The sequence below is a fragment of the Culex pipiens genome, chromosome 2 (genome assembly GCF_016801865.2).
Source record: "Culex pipiens pallens isolate TS chromosome 2, TS_CPP_V2, whole genome shotgun sequence".
Classification (NCBI taxonomy): Eukaryota; Metazoa; Arthropoda; class Insecta; order Diptera; family Culicidae; genus Culex; species Culex pipiens.
The window spans coordinates 10099266-10127046 of record NC_068938.1 but is presented as its reverse complement, the minus strand read 5'-3'; the positions used below and the strand labels follow the sequence as shown (position 1 = coordinate 10127046).

At 34.2% G+C, this 27781-nt stretch overlaps 2 protein-coding genes across 2 annotated transcripts in view; one reads left to right on the top strand and one right to left on the bottom strand.

The window, feature by feature from the left end:
- Positions 1 to 895: 895 nt before the first annotated feature.
- Positions 896 to 27781, top strand: part of LOC120418697 (WD repeat-containing protein 75) — a 31439-nt gene continuing 4553 nt past the window's right edge. Inside the window, exons 1-3 of the mRNA XM_039581162.2 lie at positions 896 to 1171; positions 1238 to 2270; positions 7571 to 9241. Of these exons, the coding sequence (XP_039437096.1) occupies positions 993 to 1171; positions 1238 to 2270; positions 7571 to 9241 (2883 nt within the window). The 5' untranslated portion in view covers positions 896 to 992. The remainder of the gene's footprint in view (positions 1172 to 1237; positions 2271 to 7570; positions 9242 to 27781) is intronic.
- On the bottom strand, positions 16035 to 25783 carry LOC120418719 (uncharacterized). The gene is made up of 2 exons (XM_039581192.2): positions 25202 to 25783; positions 16035 to 16756 (listed from the first exon to the last, which is right to left on the bottom strand). Exons 1-2 carry the CDS (start codon positions 25322 to 25324, stop codon positions 16625 to 16627), a joined length of 255 nt encoding a protein of 84 aa, XP_039437126.1. The 5' UTR covers positions 25325 to 25783; the 3' UTR covers positions 16035 to 16624.

Genomic DNA, 27781 nt, shown 5'->3' with positions numbered 1-27781 from the left:
GAGTTAAAAATGGATTTTTAAATCAATTTTGAAAAATTAACCTCGCGGTCCTTCTTGACAGAAAAGCTCCTACTTGACAGCTCGTTCCAAGGGGACCATAGTTGATCCATCGAAAAAATGTTGTCTAGTCAAAAAAAAATTTGCATTAAAATGAAAAAAAAGTGATCAGAAATTGTTTTTAATCGTGTTATTTACTGTTGTACATAAAAATTGACATAGGGCTTTAGTACCCAATTCGGTTTAGTGCCGCGGCGACAATAATTTGGTCAAAAACACTTTATGAAAGCTGTAATTCATGGTGAAAGTGCTGATAGGACAATCATAGAAATAGGCTGAGAAAGCGTATGGATCCCCTAGTATTGTTTCTCAAAATTATAACTTTGAAAAATATTTGCAACGTTCTAAAAACTTTGATTTTGTTTAAATTTTATTTAATTTTCATTTTGATCATTTCTGATATTTTGAATGTGAGATTTTACATATTTTTAGAGTTGTCATTAGGAATGTTCCAGTGTTTTCATCTTTTCATTGTTTACCCAAAAATCTCAAGCGCACCCACCGTCAAACGAGCTCGAACCGAACTTTAACCTCAGGTAAAAAAAAAACATTTTTTCATTCTGTACAAACACTGGTAAACAGCATTACACTTTTTTCAGTTCACTTTTACACACTTGTAATCATACTTGAACTGAAAAATCCCATACAAGTGTGTAAAAGTGAACTGAACAGTGTGTAATGTTGATTATCAGTGAACGTTATCCAAACATCTGCAACCCTAATCCATGCCCCTCCTGAAATCCCACCGCCCATGCTCTCTCTCTCAAAATAAATGGCAAAGTGACAGTTTTCTCTCCCGCACGCGAGGCTCGTTTCAACCTCGTGTTGCTGTTTACATTTTCGTGTTTCGTTTCTTCGAATCCGGTGCGGCGCGCGAATTCCTCGTTAAAATCCGGCCCAAAAATCGCGAACCACACGTCTGAACGTCGGGTACAATGTGCATAGAAAGTGGTACGACCGTCGCGGAACAAGGTGCGATAGTGGACAGAAAGGGTGCGGGTCGACAGTCGTTGAAATCAACCTCGGAAGATATGCCGGGCGACGGGTTACGGATTCGGCGGATTGCCGGAGGTTGTATGGTCAATCATGCGCCGCTGTTTTCGGCCAATGGGGAGTGAGTAGTGAGTTGGGGGAGGTTCGTTGATTGAGGATTAATTTATGGGTTTACTTTTTTTTTCAGGATAATTTACGTGATTTGGGAAAATACGGTGCGGGCTTTCAGTGCTACGACCGGAGAGTATGTCCGGGATTATGAGGGTACAGACCAGAATATTGTCGGTATTGTGACCATCAAGAACAGTCCCAAGCTGTTGTACGGCTGTTCTAGCCATGGTCACATCTTGGGATGGAACGTAGAGTCCGGAGTGCTGCACGAGAGGAAGGAAATTCTTCACAACACAAAATTTCAAGTGTCCTTTTTTGACGTCATGTACGATGAACACGACGTTCCGTTGTTCCTGGTGGCCGGAGAGTCAACCAAGAAGGTCATTATGACTTACTGTCCTATCAAGGGCAAGATCACAGACACTTACGCGCTCCACGAGGGCGAAAAGGACGGCCAAATAAAGCTGGCTATCGGCGCTCCGGGACTCAACTTCTTCGCCTTCATTACGACCGGTGACCAGCTGTGGCGCTGGGGCAAAGTCCAACCGCGCATCAAGGCCCACCCCCGACGCCACTGTAACGGCGTCCAACCCAAAGTCGTCGCGTGCCATCCCAACGAGGACATCGTGGCCATCGGAGACGCCATCGGTCGCGTTGTCCTGTACAAACACTTCCTCAAAACGGGAATGGCCATCCCGGAGACCTACCACTGGCATCCGAACCCGGTCCAGAGTGTGACCTTCTCCGCAACCGGAACGCACTTTTACTCCGGTGGGCTCGAGCGCGTCCTCATCAAGTGGACCGTCGGCAAGCAGCAGGAGAAGGACATCCTGCCGCGGCTATCGGATTCTGTGGTCCAGATCTCCGTCGCGCCGGAAAACCTTCGCGTTGCGCTTTGCACCGCCGATAATGGGATTCAGATTTTGAACGCGCTGCAGAAGCAGACGGCCGTTGTGCAGAGCTTTTCGCGTATTTCTGATGATTATACCGGGCAGAATCCGTACCCGGTGGGGATTCGGGTTAACCCGAGGACGCAGGCGTTGATTCTGAACGGGAGGATCGGCTGCGTGCAGTTCTTTTCGACGTACACGAGGAGTTTGCTGTACACGGTGAGTGACTTTTTGGAGCTTAATTTTTCACAGTTGAGACAGCTGAAACCCCTTTCTGAAGGTTTTATTTAGGAACTTCGTGCTGAAATTGCGCAAAAATGCATTTTGTAGTTAGCATAACAAATTTTAAAACTTGTTCCAAAAGTACTGTAACATTCTCAAACCATTTAAAAAAAACTGCAAAATTCTTATGTGATCCAATTGATTGTTAAGTCAATTATTTAAGTTATCACACTAAAGAATTACCGGAATTACCCTATAATAGGTTCCATTATATTAAAATTGGTAAGGTTGGTACAAATATGAGGAAAAAATTTCAGAAATGAGTTTCAGAATCCCATTCTTTTAATTTTTGATTTTAAATACTCTTTTTATTTTTGGAATTTCCGAAATTATCATTTTTGGAATTTAAAAATTGTTTGAATAAAATGTTTGTTTTTATTTTTTATTTTTTTTATGTAGATTTTCTGAGTTTTTTTTTTATAAATTTTAGATTCAAGTTTTTCCTATTTTGTTAAAACAACATGTTAAAAAATTTTAAATTATGATATTTTTGATCTCGGAATTTTAAATTTGTAGAATTTTGTTTTTTGAAATATATTTTTTGGATTAAAAATTTGTTTTTTTTTCTAATTTTAATTTTAAAATTTTTTATTTATTATTTTTTGTAATTTTGAAATGTTTGAATTATAATTTTTTTTAGTTTCAGATTTTTTTTAAATGTTAAGATTTATGTTATTTCTATGTTTCTGTAACGTCATATTTTTTTTTTTTCAATTTTTAATTGTTTAAATTTGCATATTTTGAAAACTTATGGTTGCAAAACAACTGAACTTGTGTAAAATGCATTTTAAAACACTTTTTTCATTCAAATTTTGGGACAACGGCTTGGTATTTCAATTCTTATATATTTTTGATTTTAATCTCGGAATTGTATTTTTTTTTTGATTTATTTTAATTTGTGTACTCTTATATTCAGAATTAAATTTCCTGTAACTGTAGATTTAACATTTTTTGAATATTTAAAATTTAGGATTTTTTTTTTAGTTTATAAATGTTTGAATTTTTGAACTCCAGAATATTATTTTTTTATTTTAAATTTATAATATTTTTTTCGTTTTTGGAATTTTTGAAATCATATTTTTTCCAATTTAAAAAGTGCTCTAAAATTCTTTGTGTAAATATGGGTATTCGGCGCCGTCGCTCCGTGCCATACTTTCATACACTTAGAAGCCCAGGGCGGCGAAGTCCTTGTAGATAAAAGGAAGACACTAGTGGTTGGTACTAGCAATGGTGGCCGACAGCTATAAAGTCAACTTCGTTTTTCGTTGAATAAAAAGTTTGTTTTTTTTTTAATTTATAAGATTTTGGTTGCCTGTATTTTTAAATTCTATTTTTTCCTATTTTTAATTTTTTTTATATAATTTTGTTATTTTTTATATATAAAAAGGTTTGATTTTTCTTTATTTGTAAAATTTAAATTTTCTGATTTTTTTAAATTTTAAATCCGGATTTTTTTCTTTTTTTTTCGAAAAAATTCTGGATTTTTTTTAATTTTAGTTTTTTTAATGTTGAAGGATTTAGGCCGATGCAAATATTTTTAAAAGTTTTTGTCCCAGAGTCGAGGCTCCCATCCCCCCCAAAAAATATAAATATTAAAATAACAAGCCATAGTTTCAACATTTGCATGGAAAAAGTGTTTTAAAATGTATTTTACACTAGTTCAGTTGTTTTGCAATAGAAGTTTTCAAAAAATGTAAAATTTGACGAAAACTAAAATTTTAGCAAAAAAAAAACTTTAGCGATAGTAGACATCGAAAATTTTCAACAATTCAAAAAATTTTTAAATCACCCAAACATGCAAAAAATGATTCTAAACGCAGGGGAGTTCATTTTAAATTCATTTTAACTAATTGCACTCAAATTTTCATAAAAATATTGAAGTTTTTTGAAAAATTTTTTTTTTGTTCCAGCCTTAATAAAATCTATTCTTTTATTTTACTGGAATTTTTGAAATCATTTTTTTTCAATTTTTAAATTTTAAGAATTTTTGAATTTTTTTTAAATCATAGAAATTTTGATTTTCCATTTTTTTTTGTAAATCTTAGAATTTGAATTCCTTTAGATTTGATGTTGTTTTAAATTAAATATTTTTTTATGCATTTCCATTTTTTTATTATTTTTGTTTTTTTTTTAATTTTAATGTTTAAATCCTTGAAATTTTAAATTGTAGGATTTAGAATTTTGCGATTGTTTTTAATTCTGGAATTGCCGAAATATTTTTTTTGAATTTTGAAATTGTTGGAATGCATTTTTTTTTTCTTTTTTAAATTTTGATTTTACTCGATTTTATTATTCTGAACTGAATTGAATAAGGCTTTCGAGACCAAGTGGAAAAAATATAATTTAACCCAGAAATTACTAACTCCTCGTCAGAGTGTCGTGGTGCAAAAAATGCTCTAACTGGTTTTTCGCCTGACAAAAAAACTTGCTAGAATAAGAGATAGGAAATCTGATGCAAACAACTGAACTTGTGTAAAATGCATTTTAAAACACTTTTTTCATTCAAATTTTGGGACAACGGCTTGGTATTTCAATTCTTATATATTTTTGATTTTAATCTCGGAATTGTATTTTTTTTTTTGATTTATTTTAATTTGTGTACTCTTATATTCAGAATTAAATTTCCTGTAACTGTAAATTTAACATTTTTTGAATATTTAAAATTTAGGATTTTTTTTTTAGTTTATAAATGTTTGAATTTTTGAACTCCAGAATATTATTTTTTTATTTTAAATTTATAATATTTTTTTCGTTTTTGGAATTTTTGAAATCATATTTTTTCCAATTTAAAAAGTGCTCTAAAATTCTTTGTGTAAATATGGGTATTCGGCGCCGTCGCTCCGTGCCATACTTTCATACACTTAGAAGCCCAGGGCGGCGAAGTCCTTGTAGATTAAAGGAAGACACTAGTGGTTGGTACTAGCAATGGTGGCCGACAGCTATAAAGTCAACTTCGTTTTTCGTTGAATAAAAAGTTTGTTTTTTTTTTAATTTATAAGATTTTGGTTGCCTGTATTTTTAAATTCTATTTTTTCCTATTTTTAATTTTTTTTATATAATTTTGTTGTTTTTTATATATAAAAAGGTTTGATTTTTCTTTATTTGTAAAATTTAAATTTTCTGATTTTTTTAAATTTTAAATCCGGATTTTTTTCTTTTTTTTTCGAAAAAATTCTGGATTTTTTTTAATTTTAGTTTTTTTAATGTTGAAGGATTTAGGCCGATGCAAATATTTTTAAAAGTTTTTGTTCCAGAGTCGAGGCTCCCATCCCCCCCAAAAAATATAAATATTAAAATAACAAGCCATAGTTTCAACATTTGCATGGAAAAAGTGTTTTAAAATGTATTTTACACTAGTTCAGTTGTTTTGCAATAGAAGTTTTCAAAAAATGTAAAATTTGACGAAAACTAAAATTTTAGCAAAAAAAAAAACTTTAGCGATAGTAGACATCGAAAATTTTCAACAATTCAAAAAATTTTTAAATCACCCAAACATGCAAAAAATGATTCTAAACGCAGGGGAGTTCATTTTAAATTCATTTTAACTAATTGCACTCAAATTTTCATAAAAATATTGAAGTTTTTTGAAATTTTTTTTTTTGTTCCAGCCTTAATAAAATCTATTCTTTTATTTTACTGGAATTTTTGAAATCATTTTTTTTCAATTTTTAAATTTTAAGAATTTTTGAATTTTTTTTAAATCATAGAAATTTTGATTTTCCATTTTTTTTTGTAAATCTTAGAATTTGAATTCCTTTAGATTTGATGTTGTTTTAAATTAAATATTTTTTTATGCATTTCCATTTTTTTATTATTTTTGTTTTTTTTTTAATTTTAATGTTTAAATCCTTGAAATTTTAAATTGTAGGATTTAGAATTTTGCGATTGTTTTTAATTCTGGAATTGCCGAAATATTTTTTTTGAATTTTGAAATTGTTGGAATGCATTTTTTTTTCTTTTTTAAATTTTGATTTTACTCGATTTTATTATTCTGAACTGAATTGAATAAGGCTTTCGAGACCAAGTGGAAAAAATATAATTTAACCCAGAAATTACTAACTCCTCGTCAGAGTGTCGTGGTGCAAAAAATGCTCTAACTGGTTTTTCGCCTGACAAAAAAACTTGCTAGAATAAGAGATAGGAAATCTGATGCAAACAAACCTCCAGCTGCCATGTAAATATAATTTGAACTTATTTTCCTTTTTTAATAAATTTTTTTTTTTAGTTTAAAATGATTAAATTTTGCGTTTATAATTCTAGAATTTCTTGATTTTGAAATTTTTAATTTTTAGATTTTGATTTTTTTGAATTTTTTTAATAAAAAAATGTTTTTGTGTTTCCAAATTTAAGATTTTATGAATGTTTATTTAATTTTCAAACTCTTTAATTTTCTGAATTTTAAAAGCCAGGAATGTTGAAGTTTATGAAAATGATTTTTTTTGGCTTAAAGCACACAAGCAAATTAGATATATGTACCCTCCCTATGTAACTTCCTGCAGCAGAATTGGTAAATTCAAATTAAACACCAATTATTTTAAAATTACAGAAAAAAAAATCTCTGGAGTTTTTTTGAAAAGGACCAATAAACCAAATTTTCAATTTTTGCTTTTTGGGTGTTTTTTAATACCCCTGACTCAAGGCGGTTCTAAAAACACCCAAGAAGTAAAAACTGGAAAATTGGTTTATTGGACTTTTTCAAAAAAAAAAACTCCAGATCTGAGTTGTCGAGCTTTGATTTTTTTAATTTTGGATGTTTAATATTTTTGAATATATGTATTTTGTTTTTTTTTTTTCTTAATTTCTGTATTTTTGAATCATGTTTTTTTTTCAAGAAAATTAAATTCAAAAAAATGAAAGATCTCGACTGTCCAATATTTAAACAAATTATTTCAGTTTTCTTTAAGTTGGATTTGTAAGAGGTGAATTTGAGAAAATTATGTTTTCTAAAAATTAAAAAGTGCAGGTGGTTATGTTACAGACATAACCGACATGAGAAATAACATTGTTAGAAAATAAAAGAACACAAAATGAAACCATCCAAAATTATTCAACAATAATCGGTCGAACTAAACTCAATTCTGCGAAAGAATAATAAAAATGAGACTACAAAATGGTCTGTTTTCGGACTTGTTCCACCCCCGACCCATCTTTGCCGGCATGCCTTCCAAGCAGTGATGCCATAGAAAGTGCTAATTAAAGCGATTTTCATAACGACAATTTTCGTTTCTTTATTCTAGCTCGACATCACGCTTAAAAACTACAACACGCTCGAGCACAAGAGCGTCATCTACAACACCGTCGTCACCGGCGTCGCCGTCAACGCGCACTGGCTGGCCACTGCCGAATGCTGGAACGACAACTGCTACTCGTCGGAGACGCGTCTCAAGTTCTGGCGGTACGACGAATCCCGCCAAAATTACGCCCTCAACACGAACGTGGAGAATGTACACGCGGGTGGCGTTGCCGGGTTGGAATTTTCGAGCAGTTCGAAGGAGCGGGACGTTCTTTGTGCGAGCGCTGGGAATGATCGTTGCGTGAAGGTTTGGGCGTTGCAGGAGGTTGAGGTGACCGGGGGTGGGGAGAAGCTGATTTGGAGTTGTGTGGGGAGGGTGGAGTACAAGAACTTGGTGGTGAGGTCGGTTTCGTTCTCGCAGGATGGATCGCTGTTGGCGGCTGGGTTTGGGAATGTTCTTTGCGCGTGGAACGCCGAGACGTTGCGGTTGAAGTGCGTGTTGAGCGCGCCGGCTGGGTACGATGGAGGGGTGAATCGAGTTGTGGTGGCGGTTCCGGGCAAGAAGAAATTGGGGGTGAAGAAGGCGACCTTTTTGGCCAAGAAGGCCGAGGTTGTGAAGCAGATGTTGGAGGTGCTGGAGAAGAAGGACGTTTCGGCGCTGTTTAAGAACGTCACGGAGAGCAAGAGGAAGCGATATCTGAGTGTGGAGACTGGGGGGAAGCCGGAGAAGTTGTCCAACGAGGAGAAGAAGCTGGTCTTCAAGCGAGTTCAACTGCAGAACGAGCTGACGTTGGCGCAGAAGGCGGAACTGTTCAGCAGGTTGCGAATTCAGTGCAGAACCGCTGGTGAAATGAAGGAAAAGATCGCGGAGAAGTTGGCCAAGGCCAAGCGAGTGTCCGCCCAGGCAGAACGCCGTCTCCAGAAAGCCGTCAACGAACTCAGCTCCGACGTCAAGTTCCAGAGCAAACGCAAGCTGCACAACTACGAACGCCGCAAGCGCCCAAGCCCCACACTCTCCCAGCTGACAAACGTCTTCAACTCTACAAATTCACCCAAAAAAGCCAAGAAGAAACCCGCAAAAGCCCAACCAACCAACCCCATCAAAACCACCGCCCAAATCCGGCACGTCCTCTTCTGCCACGGCGAGTACTCGCACCTCGTCGTAATGGCCACCGAGAACCGCCTCCTGGTCTGGAACCTCCTAACCCTCCGCATCCAGGTCACCGTGAACCTCACCGTCACCCACCTCTCGATCGACTCGTTCACCAACCTCATCGCGGCCTTCACCCGCGACCACGAACTGTTCATCTTCCTCCCGAACATCCCGATGCCGCTCTACCACCGGAAGAACCTCCCGGCGGTCTACGGCGCCGCCTGGATCCCACGTCGCTACCCAAAATCCCAATCGCTGAATGTCGATTGGCAAGCCATCTCGCAGCTGTACTTCCTGAACGAAAATCAAGAGCTGCTCCACCTCGTTTCGGACAGCGATGAGGAATCGCTTGGGCCGGTTGTGTACATGAATGAGGCCGTCGCCGGAGGGCTGCCGAATACGCCGTTTGCGGCGATGTTGGCCAAGCAGAGCGCGGTTGGTGCGTCGGGAGTGACGACGAGTGCTGGTGGTGGTGAGCAGGTTGGAGTTATTGGAGTTGCGGGGAAGAACGGGATTAGAGAGGTGAGTGCATTTTTTGTGTTTTTCGGGGGGTGACTTTCATAAGTATATGATATTTTATCAAACTATTTTGAAAAATGTATTGCATGTCACAAATGGTATTTGAAACAGTAAAAAAAATCAGCTAGATTCCGCCGTCTACAAAACTTAACAAAATCACGCTAAATATTTTTCAATAATTATTTGGCCATTTTGAAATATATTTTCAAAAGGATAAAAACATAACCATTTTTCGGCCAATTTATGCCCTATTTTATTTTTTGTATTTTTTATATTTTGCCCAAACCCTATGACCAAAGAAGCCATTTTGTGTCATTGATTTACCCGTACAGGTCTCCATACAATTTTGGCAGCAAAAATGGTACGTAAATATTCAAAAATCTGTACCTTTTGAAGGAAATTTCTGATCAATTTGTTGTTTTCGGCAAAGTTGCAGGTTTTGATGAGAGAGAACTGTTTAGAAAAAAATAGGTGCACGGAAAAAAATCTTGCCGCTTAATTATTTAACTTTTTTTTCACAAAAACTCAATTTCTCAAAATTGGTATTTTTTTATTTTCGAATTTTTTGATATGTTTTAGGGGACCAAAACCCGCAACTTTTGAGCCATAGAGTAGTATGATCAAACATTTTGGCGCCCGGCTATGATTTTTTGAAAAAGTCGAAATTTTACACACAACATTTTTTTGACTTCATTTCGAATTTTGATTTGCAGTCGAAGAGTACTTTACAGATTTTTTTCACAAAATGCCTCGTTTTCAAGGTATAGCCACCGAAACTTTGATTTCAGTGAATTATTTGCAGTTTTCCGATTTTTCAAAATAGTGACCATTTCCGAAAATATTCTGAAAATGTTCGTGAAATTTTTCGATCTTTTCAAAAACAATATTTTGGAAATTTTTGAAGCAAACATTTTCAAACTTTCAAATCTCTGAAAATTGAAAAAAATACGGCTAGGATTTTTCTGTGAAAAAAAATAATTAACGATCCATTTGCGTAAAACAGTAAAAGAGGTTTTTGGTGACTCGTTTTTTTATGAACGAGAATGGCAAGCATCGGGTTCAGGCTGTTAAAAATCTGATTTTTTAAGTTTACTTATTTTTTCAGAATCATTGTAGCAGGAGCATGAGCATGAGCATGGTTGACTGCCAATGAGCTGCTACTCCGTTATTGACAGATCAGCTGAAGTTAAACAATGAATCAAAAATGATCAGTGGGAGCCAACCATCCGTTCACTGTTTAACCTCTGAAGATCCCTACTTTATTAGTCAATACCGGCGCCCTCTCAAGAAGCCTGCAGTTCAACGAAAGGGAGGAATGTTAGTCCGATAGTTGAAGTTGCAGACTCATCAAGCACATAGTTTTTCGCTATATACTTGTTGATACCGCTTGAGACCGCTTCAAGCATCACGTGATTATTATTTTTTTTTTTTTGGGTTAGTAGGCTTTTCGATGCCTCCCGAGCTACGGCGACTCGACGATCCCAATTATCAGTGCGTCTTTCGATCATTATATAGATATGGCTTTTTCACCGCAAATAAATAAAACCTCGAAAAATTTAAACACAATCCGTCCGACGCCGTGCCTTCCGATCAACGATGATATAGGAAGGGCTTTGAAAATCACAGAACAATAAATTAAGACACACACAATTTATGACCAAAAACACACAAAAAAATCACTTTTCACTCCGAATATTTTTTTACACCACCTTTACAAATTAAACACTCACCCCATACAAATAACGATACAAAAGCACACACAAAAAATTAACCTGAATAATCACGACTTCGCGTCCCCACTTCCAGCGCACCAATCTTATTTTTTTCTGAATGATTCTCATTAATATTTAAAACTTTGCCGAAAACACCGAATCGATCAGAAAATTCCTTCAAAAGATACAGATTTTCGAATGTTCACATATCATTAAATTAAAATATAGGCAAGAATTAAAGTAAAGGAAACAAAGATCATGATACAATGAAATTTTAAGACAATTTGATTTAACGTAAAAAACTAAAATAGAATCAAAAATAAAAGTTTATTTGATAATTTTTTTAAGCGAAATAAAAAAGATGGATGCAAAATTCAATCAGCTGTTTAAGTTAAAAGAAAGTATAAACTAAACTTCACATAAAATTGAAGCAAAATTGAATTATCGTGAAACATAAAAAAAGAAAATAAAAAGCAAAGTTAAATGAAAATGAAGCAAAATCAACATAGCAATCTTATAGAATAAAATAGAATATAAGGTCCGGGACCATGGTGTAAGCGTGGTTTTATAAATAAATTTGTTTCATTCGAATGTACATGCAATAAAAATCACGATCACAGCTTGGGGATATGAACTTGAATAAAATTAATTTTGATTTATGATTATTTGTCGTTTACGTCACATTGTGAGAAAATGTCAAGTTCAACTATCGTTTTTGAGCGAGCAAAATAAAAATATCCAAAATATATACCTTCTCATTTGTAATCATAGTAGCCCATGTTTTATGCTAAAAACGCTTATACACTAAGAATATTGAAAATTCGTCACTTTTTGTTCACCAAAATGCAAATATCACAGCTTTGCATGGACATAAATTTAATGTGAAAAAAAGCAAAATGATCTCCGTAAAATGGCCATCTTGGCTGCAAATTTTTTTGGCTCGTTTTGGGAGTGATTTTTGAAATTTTTTAGCTAAAAAATACAAATTTTTCTCCCATGCTCCCATGCCCCATGCCATGCTCACAAGCTTTTATGGACTATGTTTGTACAGGAATTTGTTCAGGGGACATTAAACTATAACTTGAAGCCCAAAGCAACCAAATTTGAATGACTTTAGTATGATTGTTACGCGCATTTCTGAAAAATGCTCGAAAAATGCACTTTTTTCATTCAAGCTCCGCGCGCGAGTTGTAAACAATTTTTGTAAATTTTTGGTTGTATGAAAACATTGTTTCTGACATCCTAATCTATCATTCTAGGGGTGAGCAACAAAAATTTGACAATTTTTCATTTTTTTGGGACGCCCTAATGCGGGATTGTGCAAACACCAGATAGAGACCGATAATTCTTTTTGACGAGAATTTCGCAACTCAACGAAAACAATATTTTAAGAAATCGTAATTTTGTTTACAATAAATGTAAATTTAAAAGAATTTTATTTACTAGACAGTTTGACGCTCGTTTGGTGTTACACTAAAAAAATCAATCAGCTTAATTTTTATAAAATAGTTTCGCTGTAATTTCAAGAGTTATTTTGTTAGATCTGATGATGAAATTCTAGAGATTTTTTTTGAAAAGTTTTGTATAAGGATTGCCGGGACCCGTGGTGTAGGGTTGAGCGAGGTTGCCTCTCACCCAGTCGGCCTGGGTTTGATCCCAGAAGATCCCGGTGGCATTTTTCGAGACGAGATTTGTCTGATCACGCCTTCCGTCGGACGGGAAGTAAATGTTGGCCCCGGACTAACCTAAAAAGGTTAGGTCGTTAGCTCAGTCCAGGTGCAGGAGTCGTCTCCCTGGGTCCTGTCTCGGTGGAGTCGCTGGTAGGCAGTTGGACTAACAATCCAAAGGTCGTCAGTTCGAATCCCGAGGTGGATGGAAGCTAAGGTGTAAAAAGAGGTTTACAATTGCCTCAACAATCAAGCCTTCGGACACTTAGTTTCGAGTAGGAATCTCGCAATCGAGAACGTCAAGGCAATGCTGTAGAGCGAATAATTTGATTTTTTATAAGGATTGTGTTTATTAGAGCGTCCAATTTCCCGTCCCGGGAATTGCCGGGATTTCCCGAAAAAAAAAATATTTCCTGTTTCCCGGGAAATTTGTAAAATCCCTGGAATTCCCGAAATTCAAGCGGAAGGATACATTTTCTTAATTTTTTGGAACTATTTTTTGAAATGCTCTGAAAAAAATATAAATGAACAAACACAACATGATTTTGCTAATTTGAATGTATTGTTTGGTTTATATATTATTAATCAGATTATCAGAAATAATGATATCAGAATTATTTCTTATAATATTAATTTTTGAAGCAACTGGGAATAGATTTTGCTTAAGGAGTATTAAATTATTACAATTAGGTAAGCTTTTAACAGATTGATGTTATTTCATCAAAACAATATAAACTCCTTAAGCCCAAATTAAAATTGAGATTTTTTTACGTTTTTGTTTACCATGATCAAATGAGATGAAAATCGAATTTGTGCAAAAAGAATTAGTTCAATTGGTTGAATACCTAGTACTAAAGAAATTACAATTTCAAGTAAAAGAATTATGTAGCACTGGTGCAACTACAGGTGTTAGAAGGTTAAATGTGAAAAATAGAAGACTTTTTGTGGAATGATGTTAATTTATCGTATAATTTAAATCATGTTGCATAATAGTACAAAAAAAAACATTGAAAAATTACTTTCTATTGTTTGTTCTCAAAAAAATGCAAAAATATATTCAAAGCTTGCTTCAAATATTTGTGAACATTGGGTTGTTTGGAGTAAAACCAACACTAAAAAGCTTTACCATTTGTTCAAGAGCTTTCAATAAGGCCGTTGCAAATATTTTTCAAAGTTTATGTCGCCTTCCCTTCAAAGTTGGTCAGAAAAATCAGGGGGCAAAAATAATTTTTATTTCGAAAAACTTCAAAACTTTAAAAAAATTAAAGTTTAACCAACTGAAAACTAGTTAAAATGCATTTTCCCGCGTTTATAATCATATTTAGTAGAGGTGGGCAAAAAAAGAGCGAGCCGCTCAAAGAGCCGGTTCATTAAAAAGAGCGAACGAACCATGGCTCACAAAAAAAGAACCGCGGTTCTTTTTTAAACTCCGGTCATTTGAAAGAATCGTTCCAAAATGGTCCAAGTTTTAAAATTTACTTGTTATAAATATAATTTATTGAATTTGTAACAAATTTGTATTTGTAAAAGTTGTTTTTGAGAATTGAAAATACAATTTCAAATATTTTAATAATTGAAAAAAAGTACTTTTCAAGTACTTTAAAATTTAAACGGCATGTTAATGAGGAGCTATTTTCAGAGCTGAATCGTCATATTTCATTGGCAACTTTCTCTTCAATATATATTGAAAGACTCTCAATAGCATTGATGTCAATCTTTGAACACCGCTTAAAAGTTTTCAAGCATATATATTCAGTTTCCTGCTGTTTTTTTTTTTTAATTTCAAAAGTATATGAATTTTTAAAACAAAACGAAGAAACTTTTAATTGTATTCATCGTACATCAAAGTATTACCCGAATACAAATTTGAGCATTTAATTTGCATTACTTGTAAATTATTATCAAAAATCTACTAAATAGCTTAGAGATTTAGGGAAAAATAATTCCTCCTGCCCGAATAAACTTCAGCGTTTATAAACATTATCGATCAAATCAGAATGGAGAAAAGAGTTAACAGAATATTTAATAAAATATCAGCATAAGTTTAATGTTCGCAGAAATAAACGCCATTTTAAAATTAATAGCAATTTCTTCAAAGTCCTAGATTTAAGTTTGGATGCAATTCAATAATTCAAACGTTAAGGTTCAAGTAGAAATTTTGACATAGAGATCGCCAAGACCTATGATTTTTAAGGGCATCTTTTCATTTTTAGTTATTTTTTTTATAATTTATATAAATCCAATGTGAAATAGTTTTAAAAATTACATCATTTTGAAAAAGAACGAAAGAGCCGTTCAAAAGAGCGGCTCTTTTTAAAGAGCGAACGAAAATGAGCGGCTCCTAAAAAAGAGCGATTTTGCCCACCTTTAATATTTAGCATGTTTGAACTCCTTTGAAAACATTTTAAATTTTCATGAAATAGCAATGTACAGTCCCACAAAAAAAAAATTTTTTTTGGGGAAAATATAATTCCGTCAATACCTCGATATTTTCAAAACTAATGATTGGAAAGCAACTGTACGCCTGTAAAAAGCATTTTAAAACACTTTTTTCATCCAAATGTTGAAACCTAGCACCTAGACCTAAACCTAGACTTGGGTCAGAGTCGAGGGACATAAACTTTGAAAAATATTTGCAACGGCCTAAACTGGTCACAGAGGCAAGTTTAAAATTTCTCATCAAAAAATACCAAAATACATTTTCTTGTAGTTGAGTGATTTTTTACATGCAGTCATGCTGTTAATTGATCTTCACACTTATTTAAACCATTAATGTTGATGTTCTGTACAATTTTGTTGCATAATGTTTATTAAAACCAAGATCATAACAATTTTCAATAAATTTAAAATTTCCCGGGAATTCCCGGGAAATTGGAAATCTTTTTTGATTTTTTTTTTGAATTTGAATCTTTTTTCAAAATTACATCACCGCCATTTTGTTCGCCATCTCGGATTTAATTTTTTTAATTACTTTAGAGTCAAGCTCAACAATCAAAAATGAGACAGCAAAAAAAAAATGTTTTTTTTCGCGGTTCGATTATCCGAAGTTTTGATTATTATTGATTATTCGGATAATCGAGTCTGGACTGTACTGGTTTACAGGACGAATTGGAAAGTATTTCAAAGAAACTCGGCGATGAAGTACAAAACAAACGCGACTTGAGTTTATTCAAAAAAATGAGCAAAACTACAGCTAATTGTCAAGTTAAGTTCCAAAAATTTAACACAGGTTCCGATATCAAATGACAGGGTTGCCAGATCTTCAAAATTTGGAACAGTATAATTTTCATCAAAACTGAAGAGTCCGGTCGTGATGAGAAAAAAAGAAGTTTAAGTGGAAAACCGTCGAATTTGCCATGGCTGTGATATTACACGATTTAATCAACACCGTGTTATCCAATAACAACTAAGAAGTGATTCAATTTCTGTAGCCTCGCCTAACAATGATAAATGTTTAATTCACAGCAAAAATAAATAGTCACTCGTTACATCAGCAGCGTGTTTTCTTTTTTACATGCAGTTGTACATAAATGTGTGACACCATCTTCTTACATATGTAGTGTGTGTGTGTTATTTTCATACAAGGATTAATGCCAAATAATGAGTGTTCTTTGATGAATGCCACTGGATAATTTTCATTAGATTGTGCTACCCACGCATTTTTGTTTTGTTTAAATTTAGTTTGTTTTCCCTAGCACTGACGATAGAGATAATTGTATTGTTTGTTTATGCCACCAAATCATACATTTAACTAGTTTTTTAATAAGAATGTTTATCACGACTGTTTCCGATATTATACACATTGTTACCGACTATTAGTTTGTATATAACTTCATGCGCTTCTGTTTCGTCAACACAACAAAAAGAGAGAGAGAAGATCTTTTTTAAGGAAGTCTTTTTTAACACCTTCTGCCTTAATTGCCGTCCCAGCCCGGTCGCCGGATCGAGTCCTCGAGCAGGATGCCCCGGACCATCTCGCGGGTGTCCGCGACCAGGTTCTCCGGATCTCAGATCATGTCGTTCGGGCGGCGCAGCATGTGCATGCGGTAGTTGCGGCAGCGCCTCATCAGGTGGATGTCGTGCTTGAAGTACCGCAGGCAGTGCCACTGGGGAATCTCCCGCAGCGAGGGGCCCGGTTGCTGTGAAAGAGGGTGGAGGGGGAAATTTGTTATACAATCTGGCAGTGACATTTGGGACATTTAGCTATCTTGTTGGAAAGGGAAGAAATAATTGATTGGATGGAGGAATTTTTTTTAATAATTTGAAAAAAAACAATTGAGGCAAAAATAACTATTTTGAGATTGATCTATGATACTTTGAACAGTCTCATTTGAATAACATATTTTTCTCGAGCTATTTCTATTCTAGTAGTTCAAAGTGTCAACTATATTTGCCCGACTTATCAACTGTCAGAAATCTAAGAGGAAAAAAAAATCCACGCACTCTCTATGCCCCGTTTTGTAAAGCCAAAACACAATGCAAATTTCCAAAGTCACCATTCAAAAACCAGTGCCTCGTTAGTAAACCAATTAATTGACCTCAGCATGTAATACAGCAAGTATGAGCCCTTGACCCTGTTTTCTTCTCTCTCTCTGCACAAGAATTGTTGATTAAAAGAACCCATTCATCGTCAGGCCGGTCTTAATCAAGAGAGCTGCTGGAACAACCGGTGTTGGCGTGGTGCTACCACCACCGGTCAAGATTCATTATCCTGGCTGTTTGTGCTACATACATAAAAAAACAAACAAACAAAAAGGCCTCTGAACGAGGGTGTTGATGGTGGCGTAGAGAAAATGCAAGAATGTAACGGGGAAAGTGCTAGAATGTATAGTGCACGATGTGGATATTTATGAGGAATACGAACGAGCTGAAAATGAAGTTGATAGGGGAAGCTGACTAGTTTCCGATTGGAAAAAGTAAAACATATCGAAAAAAACAAAGCATTTTAAAAGGTCCTATAATTTTTTGACACTTGAGCAATTCTCTACGAAATCGGTGTATTTTTTAATCCGACTGAAACTTTTTTGGTGCCTTCGGTATGCCCAAAGAAGCCATTTTGCATCATTAGTTTGTCCATATAATTTTCCATACAAATTTGGCAGCTGTCCATACTAAAATGATGTATGAAAATTTAAAAATCTGTATCTTTTGAAGGAATTTTTTGAGCGAGCATGAGCATGAGCATGAGAGACCACCCATGGTTGTCCTTCTCCGTTGCTGAACAGGACCATAATATCCCATCAGCACAACCGGTCACACGCTTCAACGATCAAATGATGTTTCCCTTATCAACAGCATGCATGAATGCGCTGAAAAGATAAAACATCACGATCATCAAAACTAGAGCCGGTGCGAATAGGAAACAGTCGTTGACCACCAACGGCGCCCGCCATGTCAGTTTGTAGATCTCGAGGGAATGGGACGGGAATGTTAGTTAGCACAGGCTGCTGCCAAGGGTGGGTTCTATACGATATCCACACCCCCGCGTGTGCCGGAAAACTACTTCTACTTGGGATTTTGTTAGTGGGGAAGGGTAATGGCCAGGATTCATCATAGATGATGATGATGTGGCCCAATAATCAATGAATTTTGTTTAATGGTGTGATGTATTATGCATTCTCAAGGCAAACAGTCGGAGTATGCGGATGAGACTATTCCCGGTTATTTGGTGTTGAGTTTAGCATAAATGATTTAATCTTAGACAGCCGGCTGTGGAAAGATAAAACCAACTAAAATGCGAAAACGCGAAACCGCCCGGATCGAAATACACGCACAATCGGGGGGACAACAAAGACGGAAACGGCAACGAAAATCCTGCGCGAGGACCGCGACGCGCACCGTTCAAATTCTCCAACTCAACTGTCAAACATCCCGAAACCGCCCGGATCGAAATGCACACACAATCGGGGGGACAACAAAGACGGAAACGGCAACGAAAATCCTGCGTGATGACCGCGACGCGCTCTTCTCCAACTCAACTGTCAAACATCCCGAAACCGTCCGGATCGAAATACCCTTTTGAAGGAATTTTTTGATCGATCGGCCAAACATTCAATATTACGCCCTTTTAAAATGTAAGTCTTGATTTGAAATTTTTGAAAATATTGTTTTCTAAAAGATCGGAAAATTTCACAAATGTTTCATATTTTAACATTGAAAATCGGACCATTAGTTGCTGAGATATCGACATTGAAAAATGGTGGGCTGTTTGGGTGAGACTTAGAAAACATCAATTTTCCTGTTTTTAAACCTTTGCATTGCAATATCTTAGCAACTATGGGTCGTATCAACAAAGTCCGAAGAAGCAAAATATATAGAATTTTCTCAGCTTTTCAAAAATTTTTGTTTTAAAAGTGGGCAAACATGTGCACTAATTTAAAAAAATGAAAAACTGCAACTATTTCCAAAAAAGTCACTTAAATATGGATTTAACTTGAAAACGGTGCATTTTATCAAAATTTCACTAAAGTACTTTTGCAAATTTGATTTTACATCAAAAAATGAAGTTAAAAAAATTTTGCAACCAATTTTTCGATTTTAAAAAAAAATCAATATTGACTAAAAAAATAATAACTCGGCCAATGATTTTTTGCACAACCTGAAAATTTCTGAAAAGTTGACATGTTATGTCCTCTAAAACATATAAAAAATTAAGAAAAATAAAAATAGTGTTTTTTTGTAAATCGAGTTTTCGTGATAAAAAGTTAAATAATATTTTTTTTTTACCGTGCATTATTTTATTCCAGTGTAGTCCGTATCCATACCTACAACTTTGCCGAAGACACCAAATCGATCAAAAAATTCCTTCAAAAGATACAGATTTTTGAATTTTCATACATCATTTTTGTATGGACAGCTGCCAAATTTGTATGGAAAATTATATGGACAAAATAATGATGTAAAATGGCTTCTTTGGGCATACCGAAGGCACCAAAAAAGTTTCAGTCTGATTAAAAAATACAAAAAAAAAAAATCGAATGACCGAAATCCTAGAGAACTGCTCACTCACCCCTAGCGCAAGGATCGAGAACTTCCTGTCCAACGTTTGCAAACAGAGGGAAATGAAACCACAGCAGCACATACCTTCACGTTGTTTAAATAATTTCCGCTGTGGTGTATGATTTATTAGTTCAACCAACAATGAAATCACAGATGCCATCAGCTGGGAAAGGACTTTGAAAGTCTGCTTTCGCGTGAGTAACAAATTGTTGTTTTCGTCAACCTGCCAACAAGTTGTCTTCATAATCTAATTTGATTTATCTCCATTTACCGTTAACGGTTGGCACGTGCCTCGTGGGCAGATTTGGGCGACTTTGATAAGCAGCTGGAGGTCACCGTAAAATGGAATGTCAATTCTAGAGTAAATTTTCAAAAGAACCTATGCTATGCGGATAGGACCTTTTCAAAATTTAATCTAGAATTGCAGTTTCAAGCTGTGTGATGAAGACTAAATTTCATGTGGTATTTTTTTTTATGAATACCGTGATGTTGTCAATGACGGTGCAAAACATACACTGAAATAAAAAAAAAGTACAAAATTCCTAAATTCTAGGAATTTTGTCTCCTTTTCTTAGTAATCTAAAAAACCCGATTTCTAAATAAGGAAAGGAGCCAAAATTCTTAGAATTTAGGAATTTGGTACTTTTTTTTTTATTTCAGTGAGTGCTCACAGAAATAAAATTTTTAATTTTTGTTGGTGTGTAAATTTGATATTAAAATAATGTAGTTAGGAAATTTTGCGGTTTCAAAATTTTTAAATTGAATAAAAAACCGAAAACAACCTCGCTTTAAATTCATTATGAACTCTTCAATTCCTTTATATTCAAGGATATTTACACTTTTTTACTGGTTTCAAATTCATTTTAGGACAACGATTTTTTTGGATATTTTGTCATAGTATGCATGTCGGATTTCCAAAACAAGGAGAAAATAGAATGTAAATAAAAAACATCATTTATATTTATATTAATATCATGTATAAATTAGTAAATTGAATCCATAATTTATTTAAAAATAAAACAACAAACAATTGAAGGACAAAATTAAAAAGTTAAAAATATAATGAGGGGTACTTTGAATGATTTTTACGTTTGAAAAAAAATTAAAATAGGAAACGTGTTTTTCTTCTGGAGCAATGTAAAATTTAGGTAAAGCCGATACAAACATCTTTCAAAGTATTGGTCCCTCAGCTCTGACCGAGGTCGAGGAAGAGAGCAAAAAAATAAAAATATATGATATTAGAAATTACCAACCAAAATTTCAATATTTCAATGCAAAAAGGCATCGAAAATGCTATACAGCAGTACAGTCGGTTTGCAATCATCAGTTTAAAAAAAACTTATTTTTGAAAAAAAAAACATTTTTTTTTTGCGGAAAAAATACTTTAGCCGGTATGTATATTAAAAACAGCATAGCATAGCATAGCATTGGTGTCTACCCGTAGATACTACTTCGTTATTGACCAGGACCTCCAAAAATTTCTCCGTAGACCACACATGAAAATTAGGTCCCTATCATGCTGGTCAATACCGACGCCGGCCACGACCAGAGGTAAGACACGGGGAAGTGGATGGGAATGTTAGCCGATACTTGAGTGATAGAGACCGCCCAATCGACTGCATCTCCGGCAAAGTATCACATGAGCAGTTCTCTACGGAATCGGTCTTTTTTCTTTAATTTTAATTTTTGTATTTTCTAATCCGGCTGAAACTTTTTTGGTGCTTTTGGTATGCCCAAAGAAGCCATTTTGCATCATTAGTTTGTCCATATAATTTTCCACACAAATTTGGCAGCTGTCCATACAAAAATGATATGTGAAAATTCAAAAATCTGTATCTTTTGAAGGAATTTTTTGATCGATTTGGTGTCTTCGGCAAAGTTGTAGGTATGGATATGGACTACACTGAAAAAAAAAGATACACGGTAAAAAAATGTTGGTGATTTTTTATTTAACTTTTTGTCACTAAAACTTGATTTGCAAAAAAACTCTATTTTTAATTTTTTTTATTTTTTGATATGTTTTAGAGGACATCAAATGCCAACTTTTCGGAAATTTCCAGAATGGGCAAAAAATCTTTGACCGAGTTTTCAATTTCTTTTTTTTATTTAAATTGAATTTGCAATCAAAAAGTACTTTAGTGAAATTTTGATAAAAGGCACCGTTTTCAAGTTATAGACATTTTTATGTAACTTTTTTCAAAATAGCCGCAGTTATTGATTTTTTTTAAAACAGTGCCCATGTTTGCCCATTTTTGAAAAAAATATTTTTGAAAAGCTGAGAAAATTCTCTATATTTTGCCTTTTCGGACTTAGTTGATACGACTCTTAGTTGCTGAAATATTGCCATGCAAAGGTTTAAAAACAAGAAAATTGATGTTTTCTAAGTCTCATCCAAACAACCCACCAATTTCTAATGTCGATATCTCAGCAACTAATGGTCCGATTTACAATGTTAAAATATGAAACATTCGTGAAATTTTCCGATCTTTTCGAAAAAAAAGCCTTGATTTAAATTTTTTGAAAATATTTTTTTCGAATAGATCGAAACATTTTACGAATGTTTCATATTTTAACATTGTAAATCGGACCATTAGTTGCTGAGATATCGACATTAGAAACTGGTGGGTTGTTTGGGTGAGACTTAGAAAACATCAATTTTCTTGTTTTTAAACCTTTGCATGGCAATATCTCAGCAACTAAGGGTCGTATCAACAAAGTCCGAAAAAGCAAAATATAGAGAATTTTCTCAGCTTTTCAAAAATATTTTTTTTCAAAAATGGGCAAACATGGGCACTGTTTTAAAAAAAATCAATAACTGCGGCTATTTTGAAAAAAGTTACATAAAAATGTCTATAACTTGAAAACGGTGCCTTTTATCAAAATTTCACTAAAGTACTTTTTGATTGCAAATTCAATTTAAATAAAAAAAAGAAATTGAAAACTCGGTCAAAGATTTTTTGCCCATTCTGGAAATTTCTGAAAAGTTGGCATTTGATGTCCTCTAAAACATATCAAAAAATAAAAAAAAATAAAAATAGAGTTTTTTTTGCAAATCAAGTTTTAGTGACAAAAAGTTAAATAAAAAATCACCAACATTTTTTTACCGTGTATCTTTTTTTTTTCAGTGTAGTCCATATCCATACCTACAACTTTGCTGAAGACACCAAATCGATCAAAAAATTCCTTCAAAAGATACAGATTTTTGAATTTCCATACATCATTTTTGTATGGACAGCTGCCAAATTTGTATGGAAAATTATATGGACAAACTAATGATGCAAAATGGCTTCTTTGGGCATACCGAAGGCACCAAAAAAGTTTCAGCCGGATCAAAAAATACAGAAAAAATCGAATGACCGAAATCTCAGAGAATTACTCACATGAGTTTTGAGGGGGTTAGTAGATGGGTATGAGGTCAGGATTCACGAGTGAAAAAAAAGAAGGGCTTATTAAAAATAAAATATCAAATAAAAAGATCTGAAAAACACGATACAGAGTAACCGCGGGGTCCCGCTACTCACAATCGAATCTTAACAGCGATAAAACGAAAATGGAAGAGATGGAAATGCAAAAACAAGTCTGGGCCTTCTTGTGGCCTGCGCACTAATTTTCTCTCCTAAATGTCAGCGTGTTTTTCGATAAACGATACTATAGAAATTACTTTTTTACCGTGAAAATTAAACGCATTATTTGAAAAATTAATGCACAATTTACCCGAATATATTTTTTTTTTGTTTTTAACTTTGCAGGGTTATTTTTAAGAATGTAGCAATGTTGTAAACATATGTAAAGCAGACAATTACAAAAAATGATGCATAAACATGAGGGGTTTGCTTGTTAACCATCAAGAGTTATCGCGATTTTACGTAAAAATGTTTTGATAAAGTTAAAAGTAAAATTGTTGTTCTGAATGAATAAAAATTACCCTTCTGGGTTATTGCAGATTTGAAAAGTGAATGAAACTTTTCATAAAATAACATGTGGACAAAAAAAATTACGATTTTTTTTTTAGAAACAAATTTTGTTCAACACTTTGATTTTTTAAAAACACCAGTCTAACACCATTCAATAGTTACCAGTTAATGTATTTTTAACAGCGATAGACGAATCATCATTTAACGAAAATCTTATAACGAAAAATTGGTTCTCCTCTCTCACGCACGAAAGATTGGTAGAATAAATATCAAAAATCATCTTCTTATTTATTCAGCGGAACATCTTGCAGGCGTAACGACACACGTTGAAAAATGATTTGTCATTTTTTGCAGATGGATAATGTGTGTAAACAAAACGAAATAAATAATTTTAAGTGGTGCTAACAACGAAATTCACAAAAAATCTACAACTGATTGATTTTCTTGGAGTATTTTGGGAGCGATTTTCTTAAGCATATTACTCTCTCTCTCTCTCTCTCTTTCTCTTCCGCTGCTAAAGAAAGTTCCCAAACGAAAAAGATTTTTTGCGATTATTCCATCCCTGATTTTAAATCAAATAAAGACTAAATAAATTGGAAAAAGTAAAAAAAATATTTCCATAAATTCACTGTAATGAAATGTTGTGCTACTTTTCCCTACAATTAAAAAAACAGATTTGAAATTTAAAATTTAGTTTTTTTTTCAAATATTATTTGCAACTATTTTATGTCCCTTAACATTGATCAAGGTTAAGCGATGGGATTGGAATTGAAATTCTACCAATATTGAAATTATTCTTAAACAAGTTTAAAAATGTTAAAAATGTTTATAAGCCTTTTCAACATTTTAGAAGAATGTGTTGTAATTTTCAGACTAATTTTTAATGGGGAAGGGAGACACAAAGTTTGAAAAATATTGGCGGTGGATTAAGCACAATTGTTTGCGAATTTTATAGTTTAACTTATTTTGTTTTACAAAAAAAGCATCTAAAAGAAAGGCTTACTTAAAAAAATAAAGCAAGAATTCATAAGCTGAAATGATCTGTGTTCTAAAATTTAAAAATATAGTAAAATTTTCCGAAGTTTCGAATATCCAAAGTTCGATTATCCGGAGATTTGTATGGAAATTCAGGTAACCGATGCATAAACAAAACATTTTTTGTTTTTTCCTATTTTTTGTTTTCTTTCTTTTAACACTAAGTTTGAGTTCTGCGATCCCATTTTAGTTATATTTGAGTAGTTGATTGCATATTAAATTACAAAATGCATTTTTCAATATTTCGTTACGCCATCTCGGATTTAAAAGTTCCATATCATTTTGGAGTAGTTAAGGGGTCAAACTTAAGCTCGACAATCAAAAATAAGACAAAGATTTTTTTTGTGATTCGATTATCCGAAGATTTGATTATCCAATTTTTTATAGGGCCTTCTAATAATCAAGTCAGGACTGTACACAAAAGTGACATTATGATAATGGTAAACTTATTTCAATCTAATTTGAATTGATTGCAAATGTTTTTCCATCGGAGTTTGAAAAATATAATTTTTGCTCTTCAAGGTTTCCCAACCTGTAAAATAAATATTTCTATTGACCGGATCCGTCCCAAATTTATCATTTTTTTAACACTTTGTCCCAGATCACTAAATTCACACTGGCACTCCTCGTTCTCACCTGTTCCGCGTTGCTAAACATGAAGCTGTCGATTTCGGGGTTCGACACCGGCCAACTGCGGACCGTCCCCACGCAGCAAATAGCCGCCACTATCACCGTTATCAACAGGCCCACAATCTGCATGTTGATGGTCTGAAGTTGTTGCCCCACGGGGTTAATCGATCTGAACTAGGGCACAAAAGTTCGCGTGAGTCCTTTTTTGTGGTGGATTATTCAAGAACAATGTGTAGTACCAGCAACCAGCACACACTAACACTTTTTTTTATTATTCGCTTTACTGTTATATATATATTTTATAGTTCAAGTGCCTTTGAGTTGAGGGTGGTGGGGGTGCCTACGCCAAGTGGCCACTTCGCGAGCAACAAGGACGAACTTGGGCTCTGAATATGTAATTCGTTGCTCGCGGAAAAGAACTCCTTCTTTCTTTTTTGTAGAACACCTTTTAACCTTTTTCACTTGTTTCCCCGTGATTACACTGTAATCAACGGTATGTTTTTTTAAAACAACTCTTGAAATATACAAGCTGTTGCCTCGTCGAACGCCGGGCTGCGATTGATTGATAAAGCCCGCCGGAACGGTTCTTTTATAGGTGGAATCGTCGTCAGGACCTCACTCCTTGTCCGACTTGTCAGAGCCAGCAGCTAGGAATCGACTGAGCTGAGCTTGAGCTGAACGTGGGAAAAATGGCTCAAAATAGTTCGGTTGGATTGTTGCGCGCGGGTGCTGCTCTTATGTAAATATCGGAATGAGTGGACAGCACAAAAAGCACACTAATTTAACTGCGAAAGTACTGGATAATCGATAGTTTAGAGCTTAGAACGATGAGTAATAATTTGCTTCTGCAAATCGATTGTCTCTTATTCTCTAAAAACATATTACAGTGAATTCCGCTTACATCAATCCCAATGAAAACATTCTACTTCCAAATTCCGACTCACAATCCGCAGAGAATTGACTGTATTAGTCCATTTTTTATCCTGTTTTATCCTTATGCAATTGCTTGATTTGCTGTCGGGTGCAGTGATTTTAATCTTGCATTCCCTACAGCTTCCTCTCTTCCATCAAAAAACCGCTCCCATTTATTGCACAATCGAAGTGGAATAATCTGCTGCTGCTGCTCCCAACACAGTATGAATGATATCTGATATTTGTAATTACAACTTTTTACATCTCCCTCCCTCTCTGTGTTGCCAAGTTATGGCTGGGATCTATAGATACTTGCTTTTACCAAAACGTAACATAGTTGCAAAATGGTTTTTATATATTCGCTCTAATTTGAAGAGCTCAAGCCGGGATTTCCAAACACACATTAATTAGCTGTTTGGAATCGCGGAATCCGCCAGCTTACAACTTTCAGGATCAGGGTCACCATACAAAAAACGGGATAAAAACGTTACCAAAATGCAACGATTTGTATTTTGATTTTCGAGAACAGTTTTCAGACACATTCTCAAATAGTTTCGTGTAGATTTGAATCATGATGATGCCAACACCGTTTGGGTGTAGAAACAGAAACCGAGTGATAAAGTTTATTAAGTGTAAGTCAACTGCAATTTAATTAATCCCAAATTAAATCAGATGGCAAAATGAATCATTTTGGTAAAACCAGTGAATCAACTGAGCAATTCTCTACCAAAAACCCAAATAGATTTTATTTGTATTTTTTGATTTGGCTCAAACTTTGTGGTGTCATTGGTTCACCCATACAAGTCTCCATACAATTTTGGCTGCTGTCCATACAAAAATGGTACGTATTCAAACAGCTGTAACTTTTGAGTGAATTTTCTGATGATGTGTCTTCGGCAAAGTTGTAGGTATTGTTGAGAGAAAAAATAGGTACATGGAAAAAATTGCGTATTTTTTGGTTTTCGAGATTTTTTGATATATTTTAGGAGACAAAAACCCGCAATTTTTGAGCCATAGAGAAACATGGTCAAAAAATCTGCCGCCGAGTTATAAATTTTTGAAAAATAGTGGTTTTTGGAAAAAAAAATCAATATTTAATGCAAAAACAAATTTGACATTATTTTTTAATGCAAAATTGAATTTGCAATCGAAAAATACTTTACAGATTTTTAGATAAAGGGCTCCGTTTTCAAGATATAGCCACCGAAAGTTTGATTTAGTGAAATATTTGCAGTTTTTCAATTTTTAAAAATAGTGACCATGAGTGACCGTTTCTAAAAATATTTTTTTTGAGAAGTTCAGAAAATTTGCTATTAAATTGTCTAAGAGACATTCAGAGGCGACGCGTGGCCAAAATGTTTAACTGTTCAAAACATCTTTTCAGTAATTTTTGAGTTTTAGTTTAATATTATGAAAAAATAGCTTTTATACATATTAAAGAAAAAAATCAATTATGTTTGGCAATGTTATTGTGATAATTGTTGATCACCTAATCACCTAACTTTTTTCAAATTACAGTAATGATCATTCTTTTGGTAATAAGCATAAAATTTAAATGGTTTTTACATTGTATAGTTTTCTTAAATTAGCTAGTTTTTCAAATAAAAAAATCGAAACAAACTTGAGGCGTAATCCAACCACAAGTTTTTCCTGGTAAACTGACTTCTCTTATGT